Source organism: Ursus arctos, unplaced genomic scaffold (assembly GCF_023065955.2).
Source record: "Ursus arctos isolate Adak ecotype North America unplaced genomic scaffold, UrsArc2.0 scaffold_25, whole genome shotgun sequence".
NCBI lineage: Eukaryota > Metazoa > Chordata > Mammalia > Carnivora > Ursidae > Ursus > Ursus arctos.
In genome coordinates, this window is record NW_026622930.1 from 12,726,066 (window position 1) to 12,747,145 (window position 21,080).

Genomic DNA, 21,080 nt, shown 5'->3' on the forward strand with positions numbered 1-21,080 from the left:
GTTGATCTGTATCATCTCAACAGCTGGTTTCAAATCCAACAGCAAAACATTGGGAGGGTCCTGACTCAGGTGGCAGTGAAACAGCTTGTATGAATAAAGTAATTGAATTGCTGGTTTCATTTGCTTCATGGTATTCTTTGAAACTGTTGTCCCCAACAGTTTGTTAGGGATTTATAACTTAAAATTTGAAAATTACCTTCGAAGACCTAATGTAACCAATTTTTAGGGACAAAAACCTTATAGAACCTCCTAGAATTCCTGTATACCCGAGGTCTGGAATATAGCTAGTCAATAAATACTCTTTCCTGTTCATGGAACACCTTGATGACTTTGAGTTGATTTAATGTGACCGTATATACAAAGTGCTTATCAGTGTACCTGGCTACACACTGTTCCTTTTATGATTGCAGTTGGCCTGATCATGGTTTATACTTTATCATTATGCGTTTTCTTTAAAATAGCTCTAGGTTCATAAATTTTGCATCATCTCTCTGAAACCTTTGCCCTGAAATTTGGAAGCAGAGTTAAAAATTTTAGCATCCAGTTAATATCTCATTGGTATAAGCTTGTGTATTCAACAGATATTGAAATCTTGATTTGCCTAACTATAAAAGAACTAATTTTCAATATGTCAGGATTCCTTAAATTATATATAACTTGCTATGCTCTCAGTTCAGGTAGCTGCATTTATAAATTGGTTTCTAATTTAGATCATTTTATTTTATATCATTTTAAGTATCTTCACATTTCCCACAATTGAAGACTCACATAAATGAAGATGTATGTGATAGGTCCTATAAGAAGAATTGATTTAGGTGATTACAAAAATATGATACCTTTAGATGGGATTTTTTTCATTTTTGTTTCTGACTCCAGGAATTTCATAATATTTATTGTATCTAAATAATTAATAAAAATGCTGAATGCTCCTTTTTCCCCCCCACCATAAGTCTGAAGATTTTACTTAAAATTTTTAAAATTTGGGGCACCTGGGTGGCTCAGTCAGCTAAGCAACTGCCTTCAGCTCACATCATGATCCCAGAGTCCCAGGATCAAGTCCCATATCAGGCTACCCTCTCAGTGGGAAGTCTGCTTCTCCCTCTGACCTTGCCCCATCTCATGCTCTCTCTCTCTCTCTCTCTTTCTCTATCAAATAAATAAATAAAATCTTTAAAACTTTTAAATTTAAAATAAATTTTAAAATTAAAAAAAATTAACCAAAATAAAACCATTAGTTAATGATTTAAGAAATAATGACAACACCTTTAGTCCCTTGATCGACTTTGCTGTGTTTAAATTCTATTCTGAGGATACCTGGATATTTGTTCTCTAAATGTCTTTCTTGCATGTGCTTCATTTAATACTGCTTACACAGAAAGCTATATACAAGATCTTTTTGTTAAAATATTTTTCAAATATATAGTTTTATTCTGTTCTTTTTCCTTTCTCATACAATATATATTCATAGTCTATAAAATGGCGTTATTGTTTTATAGGCAGTTGACTGGTGGAGTTTGGGTGTTCTGATGTATGAATTACTTACTGGAGCGTCTCCTTTCACTGTGGATGGGGAGAAGAATTCCCAAGCTGAGATATCTAGGTAAGACTTACCAAATAAAATAAGTGTGTTGTTTTCTCAAAGAAACTTACCAAATTTCTGAAATTAAGGCTGATAGAAAAGATAATTTTTTAAATGAAGGTAGACAAAATGATGTTCAAGTGGTTAACTTCCATTTATATTCAATGGAGATATGTAGAATTCATATTTCTTTATATTTTATGTGCCCACTTACATCTTAAGTCTCATAAGGATAGTGTCAAAATTTTTATGTGCTCCTAAGCACTTCATTTATTATCTTAACCTTGGACATCATATATTGAGAAGTGTATTTGTTGGACACTTTTTCCCTACTGTAAACCGAATGTAATTTCTTGGCAAGTAAAGAAAAAGTAGTGATATTTTCAACTCGTGGATATATTAGGCTCAATAGAAACAAATACCATAAAATCACCCTCCTGTAGGTTATCACAGTAGCCTTCTTCTAGTCTTTTCTTCATAGCAGCTGTCACGATGGCAGTGTTACATATGTGTTCCTAGTTATTTGATTAATGTCTGTCTGTCCCACTAGATTGTAAGCTCGGTGAGAGCAAGGGGCGTGTCTGGCTTTGATCTTCAGGATTGTATGCTCAGGTGCCAGCACAGTGCTGACCATGCAGAGTTCAATAAATACTTTTGGAATGAAATGGATTAATGAGCAAATAAACGAACAGTGATAAAACATTATACTAATTGCTAGTTATGTTTTTGTCCTGTTTTTACTTGAATTTTATAACTTTGAGAACAGATTTGACATTAAAAATTAAAAATTGAGACTTCCACCAAGATGGAATAACAGGGACCAGATTTACTTTCCTGCCTGAAACAATTTTTAAAATGGGCAAAATATCTGAAACAGCACTGTCGAAGACATTCAGCTTCTAGCAGTGAAGGACAGTGAACACAGAGACGGAAAATAAACGAGGTGAGCCCTCTGATTGCCCAGCTTACTGCCTTGAGAGAGTATCCAGGCTACAGAACAGGGAGGGCAGGCCCAGGCAGAGTTGAGGTGATGTGGAACTGAGCCCAGGAGGACCAGGCACCTAGCGTTTGCAGGGCAGAGTCAGAGAGACATCCAGAGACTTGCAGAAGGTACCTCTTGAGTATTCAGTGAAGTGTTGATAAGCGCACACGCGTGAGGGAGCTACTCAGTATAGTTCAGATGCGATTTCTCTAAACTGATCTGTAGATTCATCACAGTCGCAATCCCAGCAGGCTATTTTGTTGTTGTTTTTTATCCCATAGACATTGACAGCCTAAAATTCATAGAGGTATGCAGAGGACGTAGAAGAGCCAAATCACCTTTGAAAAAGTAGATCAAAGTTGATTTCAGGGCTTATAAGCTACAATAATTAAGACACTGTGCTGTTAATATTGAGATAGACAACTCATCAACGAACCAGAATAGAGGGTCCAGAAACAGAACCACACAGATATAGACGACTGTTTCTGTTGTTTTGTTTTGTTTTGTTTTTTACAAAGGTGCAAAGTCAATTTGGTAGAGAAAAGATAGTCTTTTCAACAAATGCTAGAGCCATGAGGAAAAAATGAACTTCAATAAATACTTTGTACTTTATAGAAAAATTAAAAATAGATCATAGACCTAAATGTAAAATCTAAAACATTTCTGGAAGAAAACATAGAAGAAAATCGTCGTGACCTTGAGTTAGGCAAAGACTTCTTAGATAGGACACAAGAAGTGCAGCCCGTAAAAGAAAACACTGATAAATGGGACTTTATCAAAATTAAGTATGTGTGCTCTTTGAAGGAAACCAAGGAAGTGGAAAGACAAGCCACAGACTGGGAGAAAAATGACAAATCCTGCAGCTGATCGACGACCGGTGTCCAGAATACATAAGGAGCTCTCAAAACTCAAGGGGGGAAACCCTCCACTTTGAAAAATGAGCAAAAGATTTTAACAGCTCACCAGAGAGGATCTATGAGCGGCAAAGAAGCATGTGAAAAGATGACCAACATCATTAGTCTTTAGGGAAATGCAGAGTAAACCACAGTGAGATGCTGCTGTGTACTCACTGGAGTGGCCACAGATAAAGAGCCGGATTGTAGCAGGTTCTCCGGAGGAACAAAACCATTAGGGTGTGTGTGTGTGTGTGTGTGTGTGTGTGTGTGTGTGTGTGTGTGTAGAGAGAGAGAGAGAGAGAGAGAATGTATTATAAGGAATCAGCTCATCTGATTATGGAGGCTGAGAAGTCCCATGATCTGCCGTCTGCAAGCTGGAGACCCTGTCCTGAGAATAAGAGGAGCCTGTGGATATGAATCCCAGTGCAATGGCAGAAGACCAGCATCATATGTTAAGCAGGCAGGCAGCAAGGGGCTGAATCCTCTCTTCTCTGCTTTTTTTTTTTGTTCTACTCAGGCCCTTAAGGGATTGGTTGCTGCCCACACTGGGGAGAGGATTCTACTTTACTGAGTCTACCAGTTCAGATGCTAATTTCATTGAGATTCACTCTCACAGACACACCCATAGCAATGTTAAATTTGGGCAATCTGTAGCCCAGTCAAGTGACACTTGGGGTTAACCATCACAAGGCCACCCCGTGTCAGTTTGGCAGCCATGCACATTTCCTTAAACTGTACTTAATCTCCAAATAAAGAAAGACAATAACAGGGTCATAATTCCACCAAATGCGATACAGCTATCCTACATACAGTGGAATACCCATTAACCCCTTACATAAAATCCTTAAGTGATGTTCGCTCTTCTTGAAATCCCATAACTTAAATACTATGATAAAAATTAACAATACTTAAATACCATGATATAAAGTCAGTGCATCTTATCTTGCATGATAAAGCAGTAAGAGGGGAAAGGCAACAAAGACATATTGTAATACATATATATTAGAATGAGTAATACACACGTATTCCCACACAGATATATTCATAACAAAATGAGGAGGAAATACAGTGATTTCTGTAACGGGTCACGGGGTCATAGGTGGTATTTATAACTACCTTCTTTCACTACCTACTCTGTATTCCCTTTGTCTTCAGCAAGGACCTTGTGGGATGATCCAGAGAGTCATTCCTGAAGAATCTGGGCCTTTAGTATTTCTGCCTAGGTTGTGTTGTTATAGTTTTCAGTTGACCTTAATCACAGGGCATGGTAATACTAACAGATACCCTAAGGGATCTCATATGTTTTGGACACTCTTTCTTACTTCTGCTGCGGAGTAATAGTCCAGTTTCCCCTTGGTGGTGATGATCAGTCACCCCAGCCAGCACCAGAACTCCCTTCTTTGCCTGTTGATTTAAAGGCACGAGGAGCCTGAAGTGGCTGGATGACTGTCTTAATTTCTAGCTCAGTGGAATCATTCATTGTGTGTCTCTTGGTGGAAACATTCGTTTTCCTAGAACTAAGACCTCTGGGCTAGCCGAGCATAAAGTCGGGAACAGGGAGCAAACATTTTGCTAGTGAGTCACTTGGGAGTAAAGTGAGTTGTGCCACTCCCAATTCCACCCCATAATTTCTGGGTCCATGAATCCTGGTATGGGAGAAACAGCACCATATACTGGATGTGGATTCAGAGCATTTACAGCCTTCTGGAGAACCTTGCTAGAGCCCTGCAACATATTGTCACCTGGCTCACATTCTGTCTCTTCAAAAGGCCATTCCACTGTCCTATCACGCCGCTGCTTCAAGGTGGTGGAGAACTTGGTAAGGACCAGTGAATTCCATGAGTGTGGGCCCAGTGCTACACTTCTTTTGCTATAAAGTGAGTTCCTTGATTAGAAGCCATGCTGCGTAGAATACCATGACAGAGCATAAAGCATTTTCTAAGTCTACAGATGGTCGTTTTAGCAGAAGCACTGCATGCAGGGAAAGTAAATCCGTATCTATAATACACGTCTATTCCAGGTAGGATGAAACATTGGCCCTTCCATAATAGAAGCAGTCCCATGTAATCAATCTGCCACTATGTAACTGGCTGATCACCCTGGGCATTGGTGCCGTAGTGGGCACTCAGTGTTGGGCTCTGCTGCGGGGTTGACTAGGGAAAGAGACTGCTATCTACAGAAGAGATCCCCCTATTCACTTGATTATTAAAATCCTCCCTGCTGAGGTCACCCTTTGGTGAGCATTCACGTGGGACACAAATGTCTCTACATTTTTTTCTCCCCACTCAGTAAGGTTTATCCATGTACCTCTTACTGATATATCTTTGTCAACCAGACTTCCTTGTCACCAATTCTAATCTTACTTCTTCCAAGTCCCTGACCATCCAGCCAAACCATTGGCCACTGCCCATTAGTCAGTATAAAATTGAACGTCTGGCCGTTTCTTCTTCCAAGCAAAATGAACATCCAGATCACTGCTCCAAGTCCTGCTGACTGGGAAGATTTCCCTTCACCGTGTCCTTCCCGGATGTGCCAGAAAGGAGCTATGGTGCTGCGGCTGTCCACTTTCGGGTGGTGCCTGCTTCTCATGCAGAACTGTAAACAAGGCCTGAGTCTTCTCTTCCTCTGTCGGCTGTCATAGGGAACCAGCCATGAGGCCACAGATGCAGGCTGCGAGAGAGAAGGCATGGAGCGGGAGCGGGGGGCGCAGGCGTCCAGGTCACTTGTTCATGTAAGTTGGGCCTTCAGGACCTGCTCAGGCCCCATCTTGTGTCTACTACCTCTATTTGATGAGGGAGTGCTGCTGATGCGTCAGATAACACCCAGCATATGATGGGCATCTCAGGTCTCATGGAACTTGGGGGCCCATAGTTAAGTGTTCAGTCTCTTTTTAGGCCCAGTAGCAGACCAAGAGCTGTTTCTCAAGAGGGGAGTAGTTATCTGCAGAAGATGACAGGGTTTTGCTCCAAAATCCTATGAGTCTGTACTGCAGTTCACCTCTAGGGGCCTACCAGACTTTCCAAAAGCTTCCCTATCTCCCACTGACGCCTCAGGTGCTATTGAATCTGTGTAACATAAGGCCCAAGGGGCAGAGCAGCTGGAACGGCAGCCTGGACCTGTTGCAGAGCCTTCTCTTGTTCTGGGCCCCCCTCAACAGCAGCTTCTCAGGCCACTTGGAAAACAGGCTGGAGTCCTCCCCTCAAATGGGGAATATGTTACCTCTAAAATCCAAAGAGGCCCACCAGGCATTGTGCCTCTCTTTTAGTTGTAGGAGGGGTCAGATGCAACAACTTATCCTTCACCTTGGAAGTAGTATCTTGACATGCCCCATACAACTGGACCCTTAGAAATCACTAACCTTGAAAGTCCCTAAATTTCAGTTCGATTTATTTTCCACCCTCTGACATACAGCTATCTTCCCAGTCTAGAGTAGGTGCTACTTCTTTCTTACTAGGTCCAATCAGCATAAGGTCATCAACATAACATGTTGATCAGTGTGGTATAGAAGAGAAAGGTGATCGGGAGCCTCAAAAACTAAATTAGGACGCAGGGCTGGAGAGTTGATGTACCCCTGAGCTAGGACAGTAAGGGTACATTGCTGGCCTTGCTAGCCGAAAGCAACTCCTTCTGCTGGGCCTTATGGAAAGCGGTAGAGAGAAGAGCATATGCCAGATGAATAGCTGCGTGCCAGGGTGTGTGAATTTGCTCAAGCAACGGAACCATGTCTGGTACAGCACTGCAGTTGAAGTCCACCACCTGGTTAAATTGATGATACTCCAGTGTCCTCTCCAAGATCCATCTGTCTTCTGCACAGACCAAAGAGGCAAGAGGGTAGGTGGGAATCACCACTCCTACATCTCTCAGGTCTCTGATGGTGGCATTCATCTCTGCAATCCCCCAGGAATGCCGTTATCACTTTTGGTTTTACCATTTCCCCAGGAAGAGGCAGCTGTAATGGCTTACATTTTGCCTTTTCCATTATAATTGTCTTTCCTCCACAGGTCAGGGAACCAATGTAGGGATTGTGACAGCTGCTAACTATGTCTCTTCCAATTATGCATTCTGGAACTGGGAAAATAAGCGCAGGATGGCATCAGGGACCCACTGAAGCCACCATGAGATGGAGCTGAAACTCTCTTGGTCACCTGACTCCATAATATAAGCCCCGACTCTGGTGGGCTGCAGTGATGGTTGGGGTCTCCTGGAATTACTGTCAGTTCAGAGCCAGAGTCCAGTAGTCCCCAGAAAGTGGTTAATTCCTTTTCGCCAATGAACAGTTCCTCTGGTAAAAAGCTATAGGCCCCTTCAGGGAAGGCTGGGAGGAAGATTCACAGTATGAATTTTCATGGCCCTTCCTTGAGGCGACCCACCTTCCCCTTCATTCAAGAGGTCCTGTGGATATATAAGCTGGCTCAAGTGTGGGAATTGATGAGGAGCAGTTGACTGGGAAGGGGAGCAGAGGAGAGGACCAAGGGGCACCAGGAACCTATGGAGGGCGGTTGGGTATGTTCCTTTCTTTGGCTGTGGCAGTGATCTCACAGGTGTACATGCGTTAGAACTTACCAAAGTGTATACTTTGTGTGTGGGAAATTCACTGTGTGTCAGTTTTACTTGAATAAAACTGTTACATTTTTCTAAACATACCAATTACAGGACAGACTAGGAAGGAAATAATTTCTCACTATTCCAGTTTATTTAATTCCAAAGTGATCAGTCATATTTCTTGTTAAAATCATAGTTAAAGTCATGCCTGTTATTAAAAAATTTAATACCACTTTGCTTATTTTAAATGGGCCTCTTAACAGTTTGAAAATGCCTCAGATTTATAGGAAATCTTGATCATTGTCTTGAGAATTTGGGTCTCTTTGCAAGGTCACATCTCTCATGGTGACAGGTGCAAAGGGCAGCCTTAACTTGATGGCATGAAATAGTGCGTCCTCTGACTGATTCCCCACTCTCTGAGTCCACGTCCACAAGCGGTCTTCTTACAGTTTTCCTTTCCTTCAAGGACTGCCTGCAGCGAGGTAATATATTGCTGATTACGATGGCAGGAGTATTCTAAACCAAGCGATGTTCAAATTTAAATTTCTTTTATTGCCTTTAGATCAATCATTTGACATTCTGGTTTTAGGAAGAGAAAGGCCTTAATCAGAGTGTCTGAAATCTTAAAACTAGAACATATTTTTCAAGAACTTAAATAGGATTATTGCCCTTTAATCAACTAATTATCCATTTTGTCATGTTGTTAATAATTTTGTTTAAAGCTTAGGGTTAACTTATGATTGCATGGTTTTTGGTTGTTACTGAAATTTGTAACAGTGTAGTAATTAAATTATCCTACACTACCTTTCCCTTTCAAGGTAATCATTCCGATTGTCTTTCCTGGTATAAAGTCTTTCATAGTCTGTTTTTTTAAAAATATGCACCATCCACAACATATGCAGTGCGATATTACTCAGCCATAAAAGAGGATGAGATTTTTGCCACTTGTGACAACATGGACGGGCTAGAGGTATTATGCTATGTGAAATACGTGAAACCGAGAAAGACAAATACCATATAATTTCACTTATTTGTGGAATCTAAAAGACTGAACAAACAAGCAAACAAAAAAAAGCAGATAACAGACCCATAAACACAGAAAACAACCTAATGGTTGGGGGGGGGGGTGTAGAACAGGCAAAACAGGTGAAGGGAATCGGGAGATGTGGGCTTCCGGGGATGGAATGAGTCAGTCATGGGCTAAAAGGTACACTGCAGGGAATGCGGTCAGTGGTGCTGCGATGGTGCGTGCTGACGCATGGTAGCCACACTGCGATGAGCAGAGCGTAGCACACAGACTTGCTGAATCACTGTGCTGCACACCCGAAACTAGTGTAACATTGTGTCAACTCTACTTCAGTTTTTTAAAAAACCCATAAATTTAAAAAGTGAAAAAAAATGTACCATTCTGATAAGTGTATCATTATCTTGTCCCTTGTCTCAGTTAGCCAAGGGCTTTTTTCATCACTGAATTCTTGCTTCCTGTTTGTGATCTTCCTGAGTGCTGCCTACTTCCTAGAGCTGTTACTTGAGCTGCTTCCAGATAGCATCAGATCCAAGTTACCTGCCTGCCTGTAGCTGTTAGGTAGCCTAAAACCAGAGTAAGAGTGTTTTTCCACTATATCAAATTTTAAAGATAGTAAGAATTTAGGAGAGGAGAGCTTTCTTCCTGCTGTAAGAACCCCTTCAGCAGGGTCCCAGGCATCCTCTCCCTTCCACGTGAGCGCCATCGGCGAGCGGATGACGCAGGCGTGTAAGGTCTTTTCAGGGAAGCCCCTTCTGTTCCTGAACAACTTCACTTGTGTAAAGTCTTGCCTCCCTTAACACGAGCTGCAGTCTGCTTCCTCTAACCTCTGCATTTCGATCCTGGTCCCATCCTCTAAAGAACATAGACAAGTTCTGTTGTTTCTTCCAGACAGTGCTTTAGGGATTTAAAGATCGTTTTATTTAGGATAAAGCGTTCATTTGCTTTTCTGAGTCTGTGTCTTACTTGTATTTCATGTACATAGCGTGTGCTTTTCTTACCTGTGTGTCTCCTGCTAGCTTTTATTCCCCTTGTGTGTAGACCCCCTTCTTTTAGGCTCTGGGTTACTGCTGCGTGCGAAGGTGTCCTCCCCATCACCAGGGTCTCCGTCAATTCTGGCCGCCCCTCGTCCTTTGCGGGCCTGGGGCTTTGTGATCCACGAAAGTTGGATCCTGTGTCCTCACCTGAGACTCAGGATATAGAAGGTCTGTGTGCAGTTCTTCCATCATCTCTGACAGCGTTGTTTCTTTGCCTCATTTTCTCTGACTTTGAAAGGTAGAAAATATTTGCTGTTTGGCATTTCACAATCCATCAGTACAATATGCTTTGTTAATGTGTCTCACTGTACTATTATAAGCATAATGTTAGATAAATTCAGGTCTCAGTGTTATCAAAATAATAATAAAATCTGTTTAGGTCAGGGGTCAGCAAAACTACACCCCACAGGCCAAATCCATTCTGCTGCCTGTTTTTGTGTGGCCTGTGAGCTAGAATGGTTTTTACGTTCCATGTTACATTTTGAAGTGGTTGAAAAAGTCAAAAGATGAACAATATTTTATGACACGTCAATATTATATGGAATTTGAGTATCACCGTCCATCAGTAGAATCTTCCTAGAACACAGCCGTGCTCCTGCACTGGAGTATCCTCTCTGGCTGCCATGGGGGCCACTGCAGCAGGGGTGCAGAGTCGCCCCGGAGACCGTGTGGCTTTCAAAGCCTAACGGATTTTTATCATCTGGCCTTATATTGCTTATTCCTTATCCATTGCTAAGTAACAAACTGCCTCAAAACTCAGTGGCTTAAAAACAACCTACATTAACTATCTCAGAGTTTCCGTGGCTGAGGAATCTGGGCACAGCGTAGCTAAACCCTCTGCTTGCGGGTCACTCACAGGCTGCAGACGGAGTGCTGGCCGGGCTGTAGTTCTCTCAAGGCTCACCTGGGAAAAGATCAGCTCCCAAGCTCATGTGGTGGTTGGCACATTCGGTTCCTCTGGGCCGTTGGTCCGAGGACCCTGTTCCTGGCTGGCTGTCGGCTAAAGACGGCCCCTCAGTTCCTCGCCACGTGGGCCTATCTGACTTGGCCACTTGCTTCCTCAAAGCGTGCAGGCTGGAAGGGAATGGAGAGAGTCTCCAGGAGGCTGGACTGTTTTAGAACCTAATTGTGACAGTGGCATCCTGTCCAACCTCTACTGACAGTATTGTTTATAAGAAAGTCACGAGGTCAGGGGCACCTGGGTGGCTCAGTTGGTTAAGCATCCAACTCTTGGTTTCGGCTCAGGTCGTGGTCTCAAGGTTGTAGGATGGAGCCCAGCGTTGGGCTCTGCACTCAGCGCGGAGTCTGTTTGAGATTCTCCTCTGCTCCTCCTGCTCGTGCTCTCTTTCTCTCTCTGAAATAATAAGTAAATAAATCTTTAAAAAGAAGGAGAAAAAGAAAGCCACTAGGTCCTGCACATGCCTGAAGCGGATTACTGTGACAATAAGGAGACCGTGATCGCTGAAGATAATCTTAGAAGTCTGCCTACCATGGGTCCTTAAAAAAGGTTGCTGACCTCTGGGTTAGGGAACTGAATATTAATTGTCCTCCCAAGGAGTGTCTCTCTTTAGGTAATTACTCTGGTACATTGATTTTGTGTGTCATACTATAGTCTTCTGAAGCAAAATTAAAATAGTAATTCTGTGGGATTCTTTCATTCTATCCATGTTGATTAGTCAGTAACACCTTGAATTAACTCATTTGTATTTTTTAAGATTGTCTGCTTATAGATGTCGTGCTTTTAGAGTTATGCATAGAATAACAAGCGTCATTATTTCTTAGCCTGTTTTAAGAGATCATTTTTCCCCTTGGCTTTCTTACGTTTTTTGGATAAAATCCTTAATCAGCATGTTTTATAAAGCCTTCTTGATTCCCAATGTGCTATTCATTTTTTTCTTTTCTTCCTCATTTTAGGTATTTGTGTACACATTAGCAGCATCTGTGTTTCTGGAGGTTTTTTTGACTAGTTACCCCCAAATCCACTAATGTTCCCTGTGCACAATAGATTTCATCTACACTTTCTTCCACGTGACACAATTGCAGCAGCTGCAGGGCAGAGTCCAGTGATGGGAGGGGTGCAGTGAGGAGAGGAGCAGGGTGGAAATGACCCTGCCCTTGGTACTCAGCTTTCTGTCTTACTTCCTTTCAGCGTCCTTTAGCTCGGGTTACTCCTGCTTCCCTTGCATAACATGTGGGGATCCGCTGAATCATACTGTATTATTAATTTGCCCTCTCAAGCACTCTCTTCAGGAGCTTAGAGGGTGTAGAGCCCTGAATAAAACGTAGGAATAATCCTTCCAGCCGTGGAAGGAGCCATCAGCGGTGCTATCACAATGGTTAGCGTTTGGGGCTTTCTCAGTCTGCAGTGCTCCCCCTGAGACCTGGCCTTCTGTTGTCCCTGCAAGGCCCTGTGTAGGCACTTCACTGCCCTCTGTGATTACCGCCTCAGCCAGTTCTCCACTGGTTCCAGCAACCTGAAGTCGAAAAGGTCCGCCTCATCCGTACCTGGAGAGGCTGTGGAGGTGGCCTTCTGCATTGATGACTCAGTCATTTAGTTCCATCTCTGGAGTAATCTTACTGTTCCTTATGGGCCTCATCCTTTTGGATGATAATCTTGGCTCTGTACTCTAGCTCTTTGCCCTCACTCTGGCTGTTTTCCATTTAGCCATCTCTTTGAAATTCTTTGCATTTCATTCCACTCTTGACTCAACGCTGCCTTAGTTTATTGTCACATGCAGCCTCTTGGTCCCAGGAAACCCCCAAGGTGTGGTTCTCCACCCTCTCCCATCTGTTTCATCTTGCCCATTAAGAAAATGGTGCTCTATTTTTTTTAAGATTTTATTTATTTATATGTCAGAGAGAGAGAGAGAGCACAAGCAGGGGGAACGGTAGGCAGAGGGAGAAGCAGGCTCCCAGCTGAGCAGGGAGCCCGATGCAGGACTCGATCCCAGGACCCTGGGATCATGACCTGAACCAAAGGCAGATACTCAACCAACTGAGTCACCCAGACATTCCAAGGAAAAGTGCTCTAACAGAATAGTGGAGTGGGTGAAGTAAAAGCTTTGTGAGCATTGTCTGAGTCACAGAAAAGAGCGGAAAGGAAGAGGGACAGGGACGAGGACTGCCAACAAAAAACATAGTTGGTGTAGTGGGGTCCCAGCTTTAGCCCAGACTGCACCTACCCTGCGATTAAGACCCACCCAGGCATGTCTGATAAAGCAGTCTAGTAGACCTGCTGGGCATAGGAGAGTGCAGAGGGGAGGAGCCCAGCCCGAGCAGCTCGGTTCTTGGAAGCCTTAGCCCTTGGGGGGGGGGGGGGCAAATCTAGGTCATATCCATCACTTTTAGGGAGAAGATGCTGTATGGTGAAAAGAAAAGAAAGCTCTTTTACCAAAATCTTTACAAGCTCATGCACACATCTTTACTTCCCCAAACCTCACAAGGAACAGAAATATTCTGTCTTGTGCACCAGAAGCCATTGCGGGAGTGAGCACCCCTCGGGTAGTTTGTGAGGCAAAAGAAGGAAAGGAGATGCTGAGATGTGAGAATGAGGAAGAGTATTTATTGCTCACATAAGACGTGCCCTGGGGGGTCCCTGGAGTTACTGGCTCAGAGTTTGAGTAGAGTTACTGATTTTGCAGGAATAGGTAAAGAATTTCATTTGATTATTCTTAGTGGCAGGGTCTAGGGAAATACAGGGTAGGAGGATCAAGGAGAAATGCAGTAACAGCCAAAGGGAAGTGTCCCCTCTGGGCAGCCAGCATCTCAGAGCAGGCACACTCCTGGGTCCTGGCCCCACCGAGGGCGAGGCTCACCTGGGCACAGCTGTGTGCCAGCCTTTGTCTGTGCCGAGAAGTCACACACCTCGTTGCCTGGAATCCTTACAACCCTGGAAAACAGGTAGCTCCCTGTGTGCTTCCTTTACAGAAGAAGAAACTGAGCTTTTCTTGCCTAAGGATGCAGAGCTACTGGGAGCTGGGAGTGGGGTCAAGTACAAAGTGGCTCCTGGAAAGTTGCTCCATGCTCTGCCAGGTCTCACACTTGACTCTGTGCTGCTGCTTTCTTTCCTAGGGAGGTGGATGCTTATTGCAGGTAAGGGATTGGGAAGTGCTGGCCTGCAGACAAGAGGGGGACTGATGTCACTGATCTCTAGAGTATGTGCTGAATCATTTTTACCTCGTAAGGCAGAAGAGAAATATACAGAGTTGTCGTCCGAGGAAAACTTACATACTGTCCGGGAAGATATGGAATAAAGAGATGACAATTCGTAATACCAGGGAGTTTTGAAAAATAGTTGAGTGGTAAGAGGACCATGCCATGTAAATACAAAGGCAGCGCAGACCCGTGAGGACTGGGAGTGTCAAGGAAGCAGTTGTTCAGGATGGAGAGACCGCAGGGGCCAGGCTGGGAGGACCGACAAGGTTTGTGGAGGCTGAAGGTAGAAAAGGATGCCTTCAGATGGTGGGAGATACCCACAGGGGCCTGCTCACGGGAGTTTCGAGACTTCCTGGCCTCCTTGCCATGCTTGCGTGCTGTTCTCTGTGGGTCTGTGATCTTGTAAATGAAGTTCATTTTATTGCTCCTGTGCTAAAAATAATGTTCAATTTAGTGTGAAATGTGCATATAGTGTTAAATGTGCATAATAACACCCAGAGACAAACACTGCTGATATTGTGATATATTTCCTTCTACATCTGTATAGTGTTGTACTCATACTAGAAATACAATTTCCTATTTCCCAGTTTTTGCTTTAAGTTTTACACATTCTGCAATTATAGGCTCTCTGTAAACACAATTTTTCAATGGCTCTATAACATACGATTGAATAGATATACCACAATGTTCTTAACTATTCAGAGTAAGTGAAGTTGGCTGAGAACACCTCTTAACTCAGGCAGGCATATGAGTAATCCTGTAATTCTGGGACCACCTGGGAACCAGGAAGTGAGAATCAACAATATTAAGTCACGATATTGGAAAGATTGTGAACTTTGAAATGGAGGGCAAATAGAAATAAACAACCCAAGAGAAGGCATGCCATCTGTGAAAATGCAAAAATGTTGTCTGCTGGCGTCTGTTGTAGTTGAGGAAGAAAGATCCTGAGTGAGCAAGATATCGTGAATGGAAAACAATCAGATATTTATTCATTCAGGAAATATTTGTTGAGGGCTTGCTGTGTGCTAAGCAGTGTTCTCGGCCCCACGAGAAAAGCAGTGAACAAAATTGTTTTTTTTAAAAAAAGGAATCCCTACTCCCTCAGAGTTTACATTTTATTTGGGAGAGATAAATAATTGACAAATAAAAATGTAATAGTCTTTAAATTCCATGAAGCAAAAAGAAAGAAGGATGAAGAGAATGGGTATTTTGTCAGGATGGTTAGAGAAAGATGTTCTGATAGGGTGACCCTTGAGCAGAGACCTCAGTAGAGAAACAGGTGAGCGTTACCCATTGTACTAATACCATCGTTGAGACAGTTCCTTATTGTTATGTTTTAGTAAACGTATGAAACACGTGAAAAGTTTCATAGGCTCACTGTTTCCACCACATTTTATTATGAAAATGTTGTATCTGTTAGAGTGGACATGCGTCTACCTGCTTCCGCCATGATTCTACCATGACGGTTTGACCATCCTTGCTTGGTCTGTCTACTGTCCATCCATCCTGTTCCCCATCATAGTTTTAAGTCTAGTCTTGGTGTTTGCACCTTTTAATTCATATGTTCTTAAGCTAATCAGTTGTGAATTTCTTTGGCCACAGAGGTTTTCAGAAACTTAACATTCATGAATAGAAAGAAATTTTATATTCATGTTTATATTATAAATTTTAATTTTACTTAATTTTTCTTTTTTCATGTAATTCCTCAATCCATTTGGAGTTTATTTCAGGTTGTGGTATAAGGCAAGGGTCTTGCTTTGTTTCGATATTTCCCAAATAGCTGGTTTCCCCAACACATTTGTCAAGCAGTGTGGTATTTCCTATGTTGGCTGTTCCCTTTTCAAAAACAATGTAAGTTTGTTTATGTGCCTGGATATTTATCAAGTTATCTCTTCTGTTCATTTGATTTGGCTATTGATTTATTTTGCTAGCACCTCAGTTTTACAATTTTGTTTTGTAATACTTTTTAACACAGAGTTAACATGTAAAATCCTTCCCAATTATTTTATTTTTCAAACTCTTCTTAGCTGTTTTGCTTATTCTTGCAAAAAAATTAAAATCATCTATGTTCTAAAATACCTGCTTGAAATTTTAATTTGTATGTATATTTCTTGCTTTATTTGAAAGGAATCTTGCCTCATCTTTAAAACAGGGATGATACTAGGGGCGCCTGGGTGGCACAGCGGTTAAGCGTCTGCCTTCGGCTCAGGGCGTGATCCCAGCATTCTGGGATCGAGCCCCACATCAGGCTCCTCCGCTATGAGCCTGCTTCTTCCTCTCCCACTCCCCCTGCTTGTGTTCCCTCTCTCACTGGCTGTCTCTCTCTCTGTCAAATAAATAAATAAAATCTTTAAAAAAAAAAAAAAACAGGGATGATACTAGCTCGCCTTTTGATAGGATTATTGTATGGATTAAATGATAACAAACACAAGAAGTGTTGAACATGATCTATCAAGGGCCTGTAGTGATTTTACAGAGAGCTGTACTCCATGGCAGTTCCTCTATGGAATTTTCCGGATTCCCTTTGAAGCTAAAAAGAAAGAGCTCTGGACTACTACCAGTTCAGAAATCGAGAACATTTGGAGAGATGAAGTGGCAGCAACACCTGAGAAATGTCTTCCTGCCCTTGTTGCAGGGTGTTCTAGGATGCCCACGACTAGCACCGGCTAGAACAGCATCCTCCCCCTGCGTCCCCCATTTCTGCAGTGCACATTCTGTGTAGCTGTATCGGTCTGGGCTTCGGTGGGCATTCACGTTCACAGGTCACAGTGGGCTGGAATCTGGCACCAGTTTTACTTGGCTTTCTAAGACACAGGTCAGGAAACAGAGCAACAGCATGACAGCCTCGAACACCTCTTCATCAGTGGTCCTTCTGATCACCTCGGCCTGGCTTCCCAGCCCACAGAGTACACACTCAGCCATTAGTGGTGAGACCTGGTGGGTGGGTGCAAACCACCCCAGCATGGGAAGCTCAGCACGAGAACTGTATCTTAACACTCCCCTGTGCACAGCTTCCAAGCACACCCCCACCCCCACCCAAGGACACCCTTGGGGTAAGAGATAACACCCAGAAGCTTGTGTTCTCCGAGTTTTAAATAGTCCTGTCTGCTCACACCTCTCAGGGGTAACTTTGCAATAACCAGGCACCGCTGTCATTTCACATTTATCGTGGCCCACTACGTTTCAAGGAAACAGTATAAGAAGAAGGTGAATCCCAGATCATCTTCCGGTGGAGACAAGATTTAAGGCTGCTGGGGGCTCTCTCCTCACCACCCCACCTCCATTTCTGGTCCTCTTCCTGGCCCTACGGTTCTCTGCAGGATTAGGCTTCAGAACCTCTCCATGCACTAAGGAAATCCTGTGCCGCTCTGTTTACCGAGACAACAAGAAGCCTAAGAAGTGTTCCTGCTGTGATGTCTCCTCCTGTGGGGGCCCCTGGTTTCTCTCCTGCAAGCTGGGTGGGTGTTTGCCATGGCCTGCTGGGCCTCCCACCGCTGCTTCTGGCCAGGTGAGCTTCTCTCTGCAAGGGAAAGCTCTGGGGCCATCACCGGGGATTCTTCATGTCCTCTCATCAGCACTGTTCTGAGAAGTCCCTTCACATTTCCACTCTGTGTCTTCCCGATGGGATCCCTACCTTGTCCCAACCTAAAACCCACGTGGCACCTGCTGCATGCCTCCGTCGCCCCAATGCTGTTTGTGTGTTCCGACCACCACCCCAAGTTGCACACGGGGTCTCTTTCTGCCCCTCTTTCCGGTTTGGCATCTCCGCGGGGCCACCCTGTTCTCTCCACGTCCCCCACTTTGTGGATGAACCCACCCCGGCTGACCTGACCGACCGTGACTTTCCCTGGTGCCTGGTGCGGAGTAGACTTCCAGTAAATGCCAACGACTCGGGTGTGAGAAGCCGCAGACACACAGGATCAGAACCGCTGCCGCCGGCGGCTGCAGTGCTTATTTCCCTCGCCCGAATCGGCAGAATTCACTGTCAGCAACAGCGTGTCTGTTGCCCGATCCTTTTACACAAAAAGGTCCTGCCTGCAAAAAGTACACTCAAGAGTATGGAGAATATGGAAAAGTCTGTGCTTATTTTTCCGTCAGACACGGGGCGGCCAGTGTCTTTGTCGGATGTGCCTGATCCGAGGAGAGGATTATCTCTGACGCTGAAAACCCGGACGAGCGGCGAGCCGTGGGCGCACACTAAGGAGTCAAAAAGAAAAAAAAGGGCACTGCTTATTTTTTTCCCTTGTTCTGCCAACGTTTTCTCGCGTCCCCGGGATGGAGCGCAAGAAGTCGGATTCGCTTTGAAAGGAACAACACGAATGGAGTTTTCAGTCCCAAATCACTGATCATTTCCCCGATTCTCAGTGGCTCCCGGCTCCGGTGTTCTCGCGGCGGCTCTAGGCGGAGGGAGTCTAACAGCAGCGCACGCAGGTCAAGCATTTGCTCCATTCCAGGGGCAGCGCTAAGCGCTGTTCATCGTGTTTTCACCCATTTAAGTGCCATCAAACCCACTTTAGGTTAAGGAAACCGTGGTATAAAGAGGTTATTGAACTATCTCAGCATCACGCACCCAGTAAGCCACAGAGCCAGAGTTTGAATTCTGTCTGGCTCCAGAGTCCAGGTTCTTACCACGCTGTGCTCTTACAAATGTGTTATCTGGTTTTGTTCCCTAACAGTTATGAATATTTTAATGCACACCAGGGAATCTTTTTGCAAATCCAAATAAAGGAATAACTGTTTATTTCCATGTATACCGTGTTAAGCTTCTTAATTTCAATCTGTCCCCTTCATTATTCCTTCTCATTATTGATTTTCCTTTTAACAGGGGTAAAAGGTACATTTGGTTGAACTGGTTTCTTCCATGACCTGAGAATAAAGTCAAATATTTCATCAAGAAACTTGATTATCATAATTGTTTACCTTCTGTAATAAATAGTAGACGTTATCTTTGAGTTCCTTATAGGGCTCGCCTGCCTGTTTTATAGTAATAATGAAGCAGGTGCTTTCATCCCATGAAAAGCCCTGGTGCTCATGTTCAGATATTAGGAGTGGAGCCATGTCCAAGTGGCTCTGACTCTCCCTGTCTTGGCCTGCCTTCCCTCCCCCTTCCTGCTGGGCCCTGCTGTTGGCTGGCACACATGGAAGGAGAAGAGAGGCGGGTATGGTTGGAGTTTCTTTTGTCCTTTCAAATCTGAGGGCTGGATTGATTTCCCTGAGTTTATTAGGAATCGTTTCAGTTGGGAAATCTTTCATCAGAATCGAGTCCATAGATGGGAGGTCCCAAGCCTTCATTTTTTTTTTTTTTTTTAATATTTGGGATGGCAACTTCCCATTAGGAGTGACTTATATTGAAAAATGATCCAACACTTTTTGTTTCTGTTTATTTAAGTTCAGAAATTTGATTTCATGGTATCTCATTTTAAATACTCTTGCTCTACTTTTCACAGATAGTTCAGTTTCAAAGTGTGTTGCACGATACTTGTTTTGCTAAGAATACTGTCACTATAACTTCATTCTCTGGTTGTTTTAATAGCAAGTTTTATCTACCTACAGGAGAATATTAAAAAGTGAGCCTCCATATCCTCAAGAAATGAGTGCTTTAGCTAAAGACCTAATTCAGCGTCTTTTGATGAAAGATCCCAAGAAAAGATTGGGATGTGGTCCACGTGATGCGGATGAGATCAAAGAACATCTCTTTTTCCAGGTGAAATATATTGAACAGATGGTTTTGTATGCCCTGCTATTTCCAGGGTGCTTGGCATTCTTGTTGAAATGAGTGAATGTGGTCCCTTTTGGAGATCTTTGCTCCCTATTTTCACATACCTTGCAGCTTTCTTTAAAATGACAGGGACCCTGGAGGAATCCAAGAATCAGAATTCTACTTGGAGACACCTAAATGGTCTTTTTCTCCCTAAATGAAGTGAGAGTGGGGAGGACCATAATAGCATTCAGTCTTCCATATGCATATTGGTTCCAGTTTTGAGTATTGGTTTCTTTTTACGATCTTGAAATTTAGGCACGTGGACCAAGGAGGCTTTTGTTGTTTACTCTTCCCTCAGTATATGAGCCATTCCCACCGGTGTGTTCCACCTTTTAGACAGTGATTTCAGTTTTCCTTCTTTTCTCAGGAGCAATCTCAGACAATTAAAAATCTACCTATTTCTCAGTTGTATATCTGCAACATAGAATTAATTATTCTTTTTTTTTTTCTTTTGCTTATCCTGAAAAAGCCTAATGAGGCCATTCCACAGAACACCAATACATCTGCTCAACTTAGTTTGCCCAATTTAGTAACAACAACAACAAAAAACCCTCCAAAATTTTAGATAACTGGGAGGAAAAAAGTGAAGTTGGCCAACTTGGCTAGTTCTTTCAATCTAAGGGATCAGCCTGAGGCACCGTGACCTCAGTTTTTAAAACCCTGAACTTAGGACTTTTTTTTAAGAGAGAGAGAGAGGGAGGACACACATGCCCAAGCAGGAGATTGGGTGCAGGAGGGGCAGAGAGAGAGGGAGAGAGAGAATCCCAAGCAGGTTCCGTGCTCAGTGCTCATCGCGGAACCCAACAAGGGCTCCATCTCAGGACCCTGAGATCATGACCCGAGTTGACATCAAGAGTCAGATGCTTAACCGACTGAGCCACCCAGATACCCCATGAACTTATGACTTTTAAATAATTTCATCACCTCAACAAACATGACCTCTAAATATCCATGGTCTAAAGGGACCATCCGAGTTTTATTTTTATTCTGCAAACTGAGTTTTTACAGTATTATCACCAAAACAAATGAAAATAGCATAACAAAACAAAAAGCTCTGCTGTAGAGTAACCTTTATGTCATCTATTGTTTTTTAAATATAGAAAA

The 21,080-nt window shown here is 43.3% G+C and overlaps 1 protein-coding gene across 2 annotated transcripts in view; it reads left to right on the forward strand.

The window, feature by feature from the left end:
• The window catches only part of RPS6KA5 (ribosomal protein S6 kinase A5), a 178,927-nt gene that overhangs the window by 131,751 nt on the left and 26,096 nt on the right, over positions 1 to 21,080 (forward strand). For both annotated transcript variants that reach the window (XM_026515454.4, XM_057318628.1), the window contains exons 7-8: positions 1,497 to 1,600; positions 19,769 to 19,919. In XM_026515454.4, the coding sequence (XP_026371239.1) occupies positions 1,497 to 1,600; positions 19,769 to 19,919 (255 nt within the window). The remainder of the gene's footprint in view (positions 1 to 1,496; positions 1,601 to 19,768; positions 19,920 to 21,080) is intronic.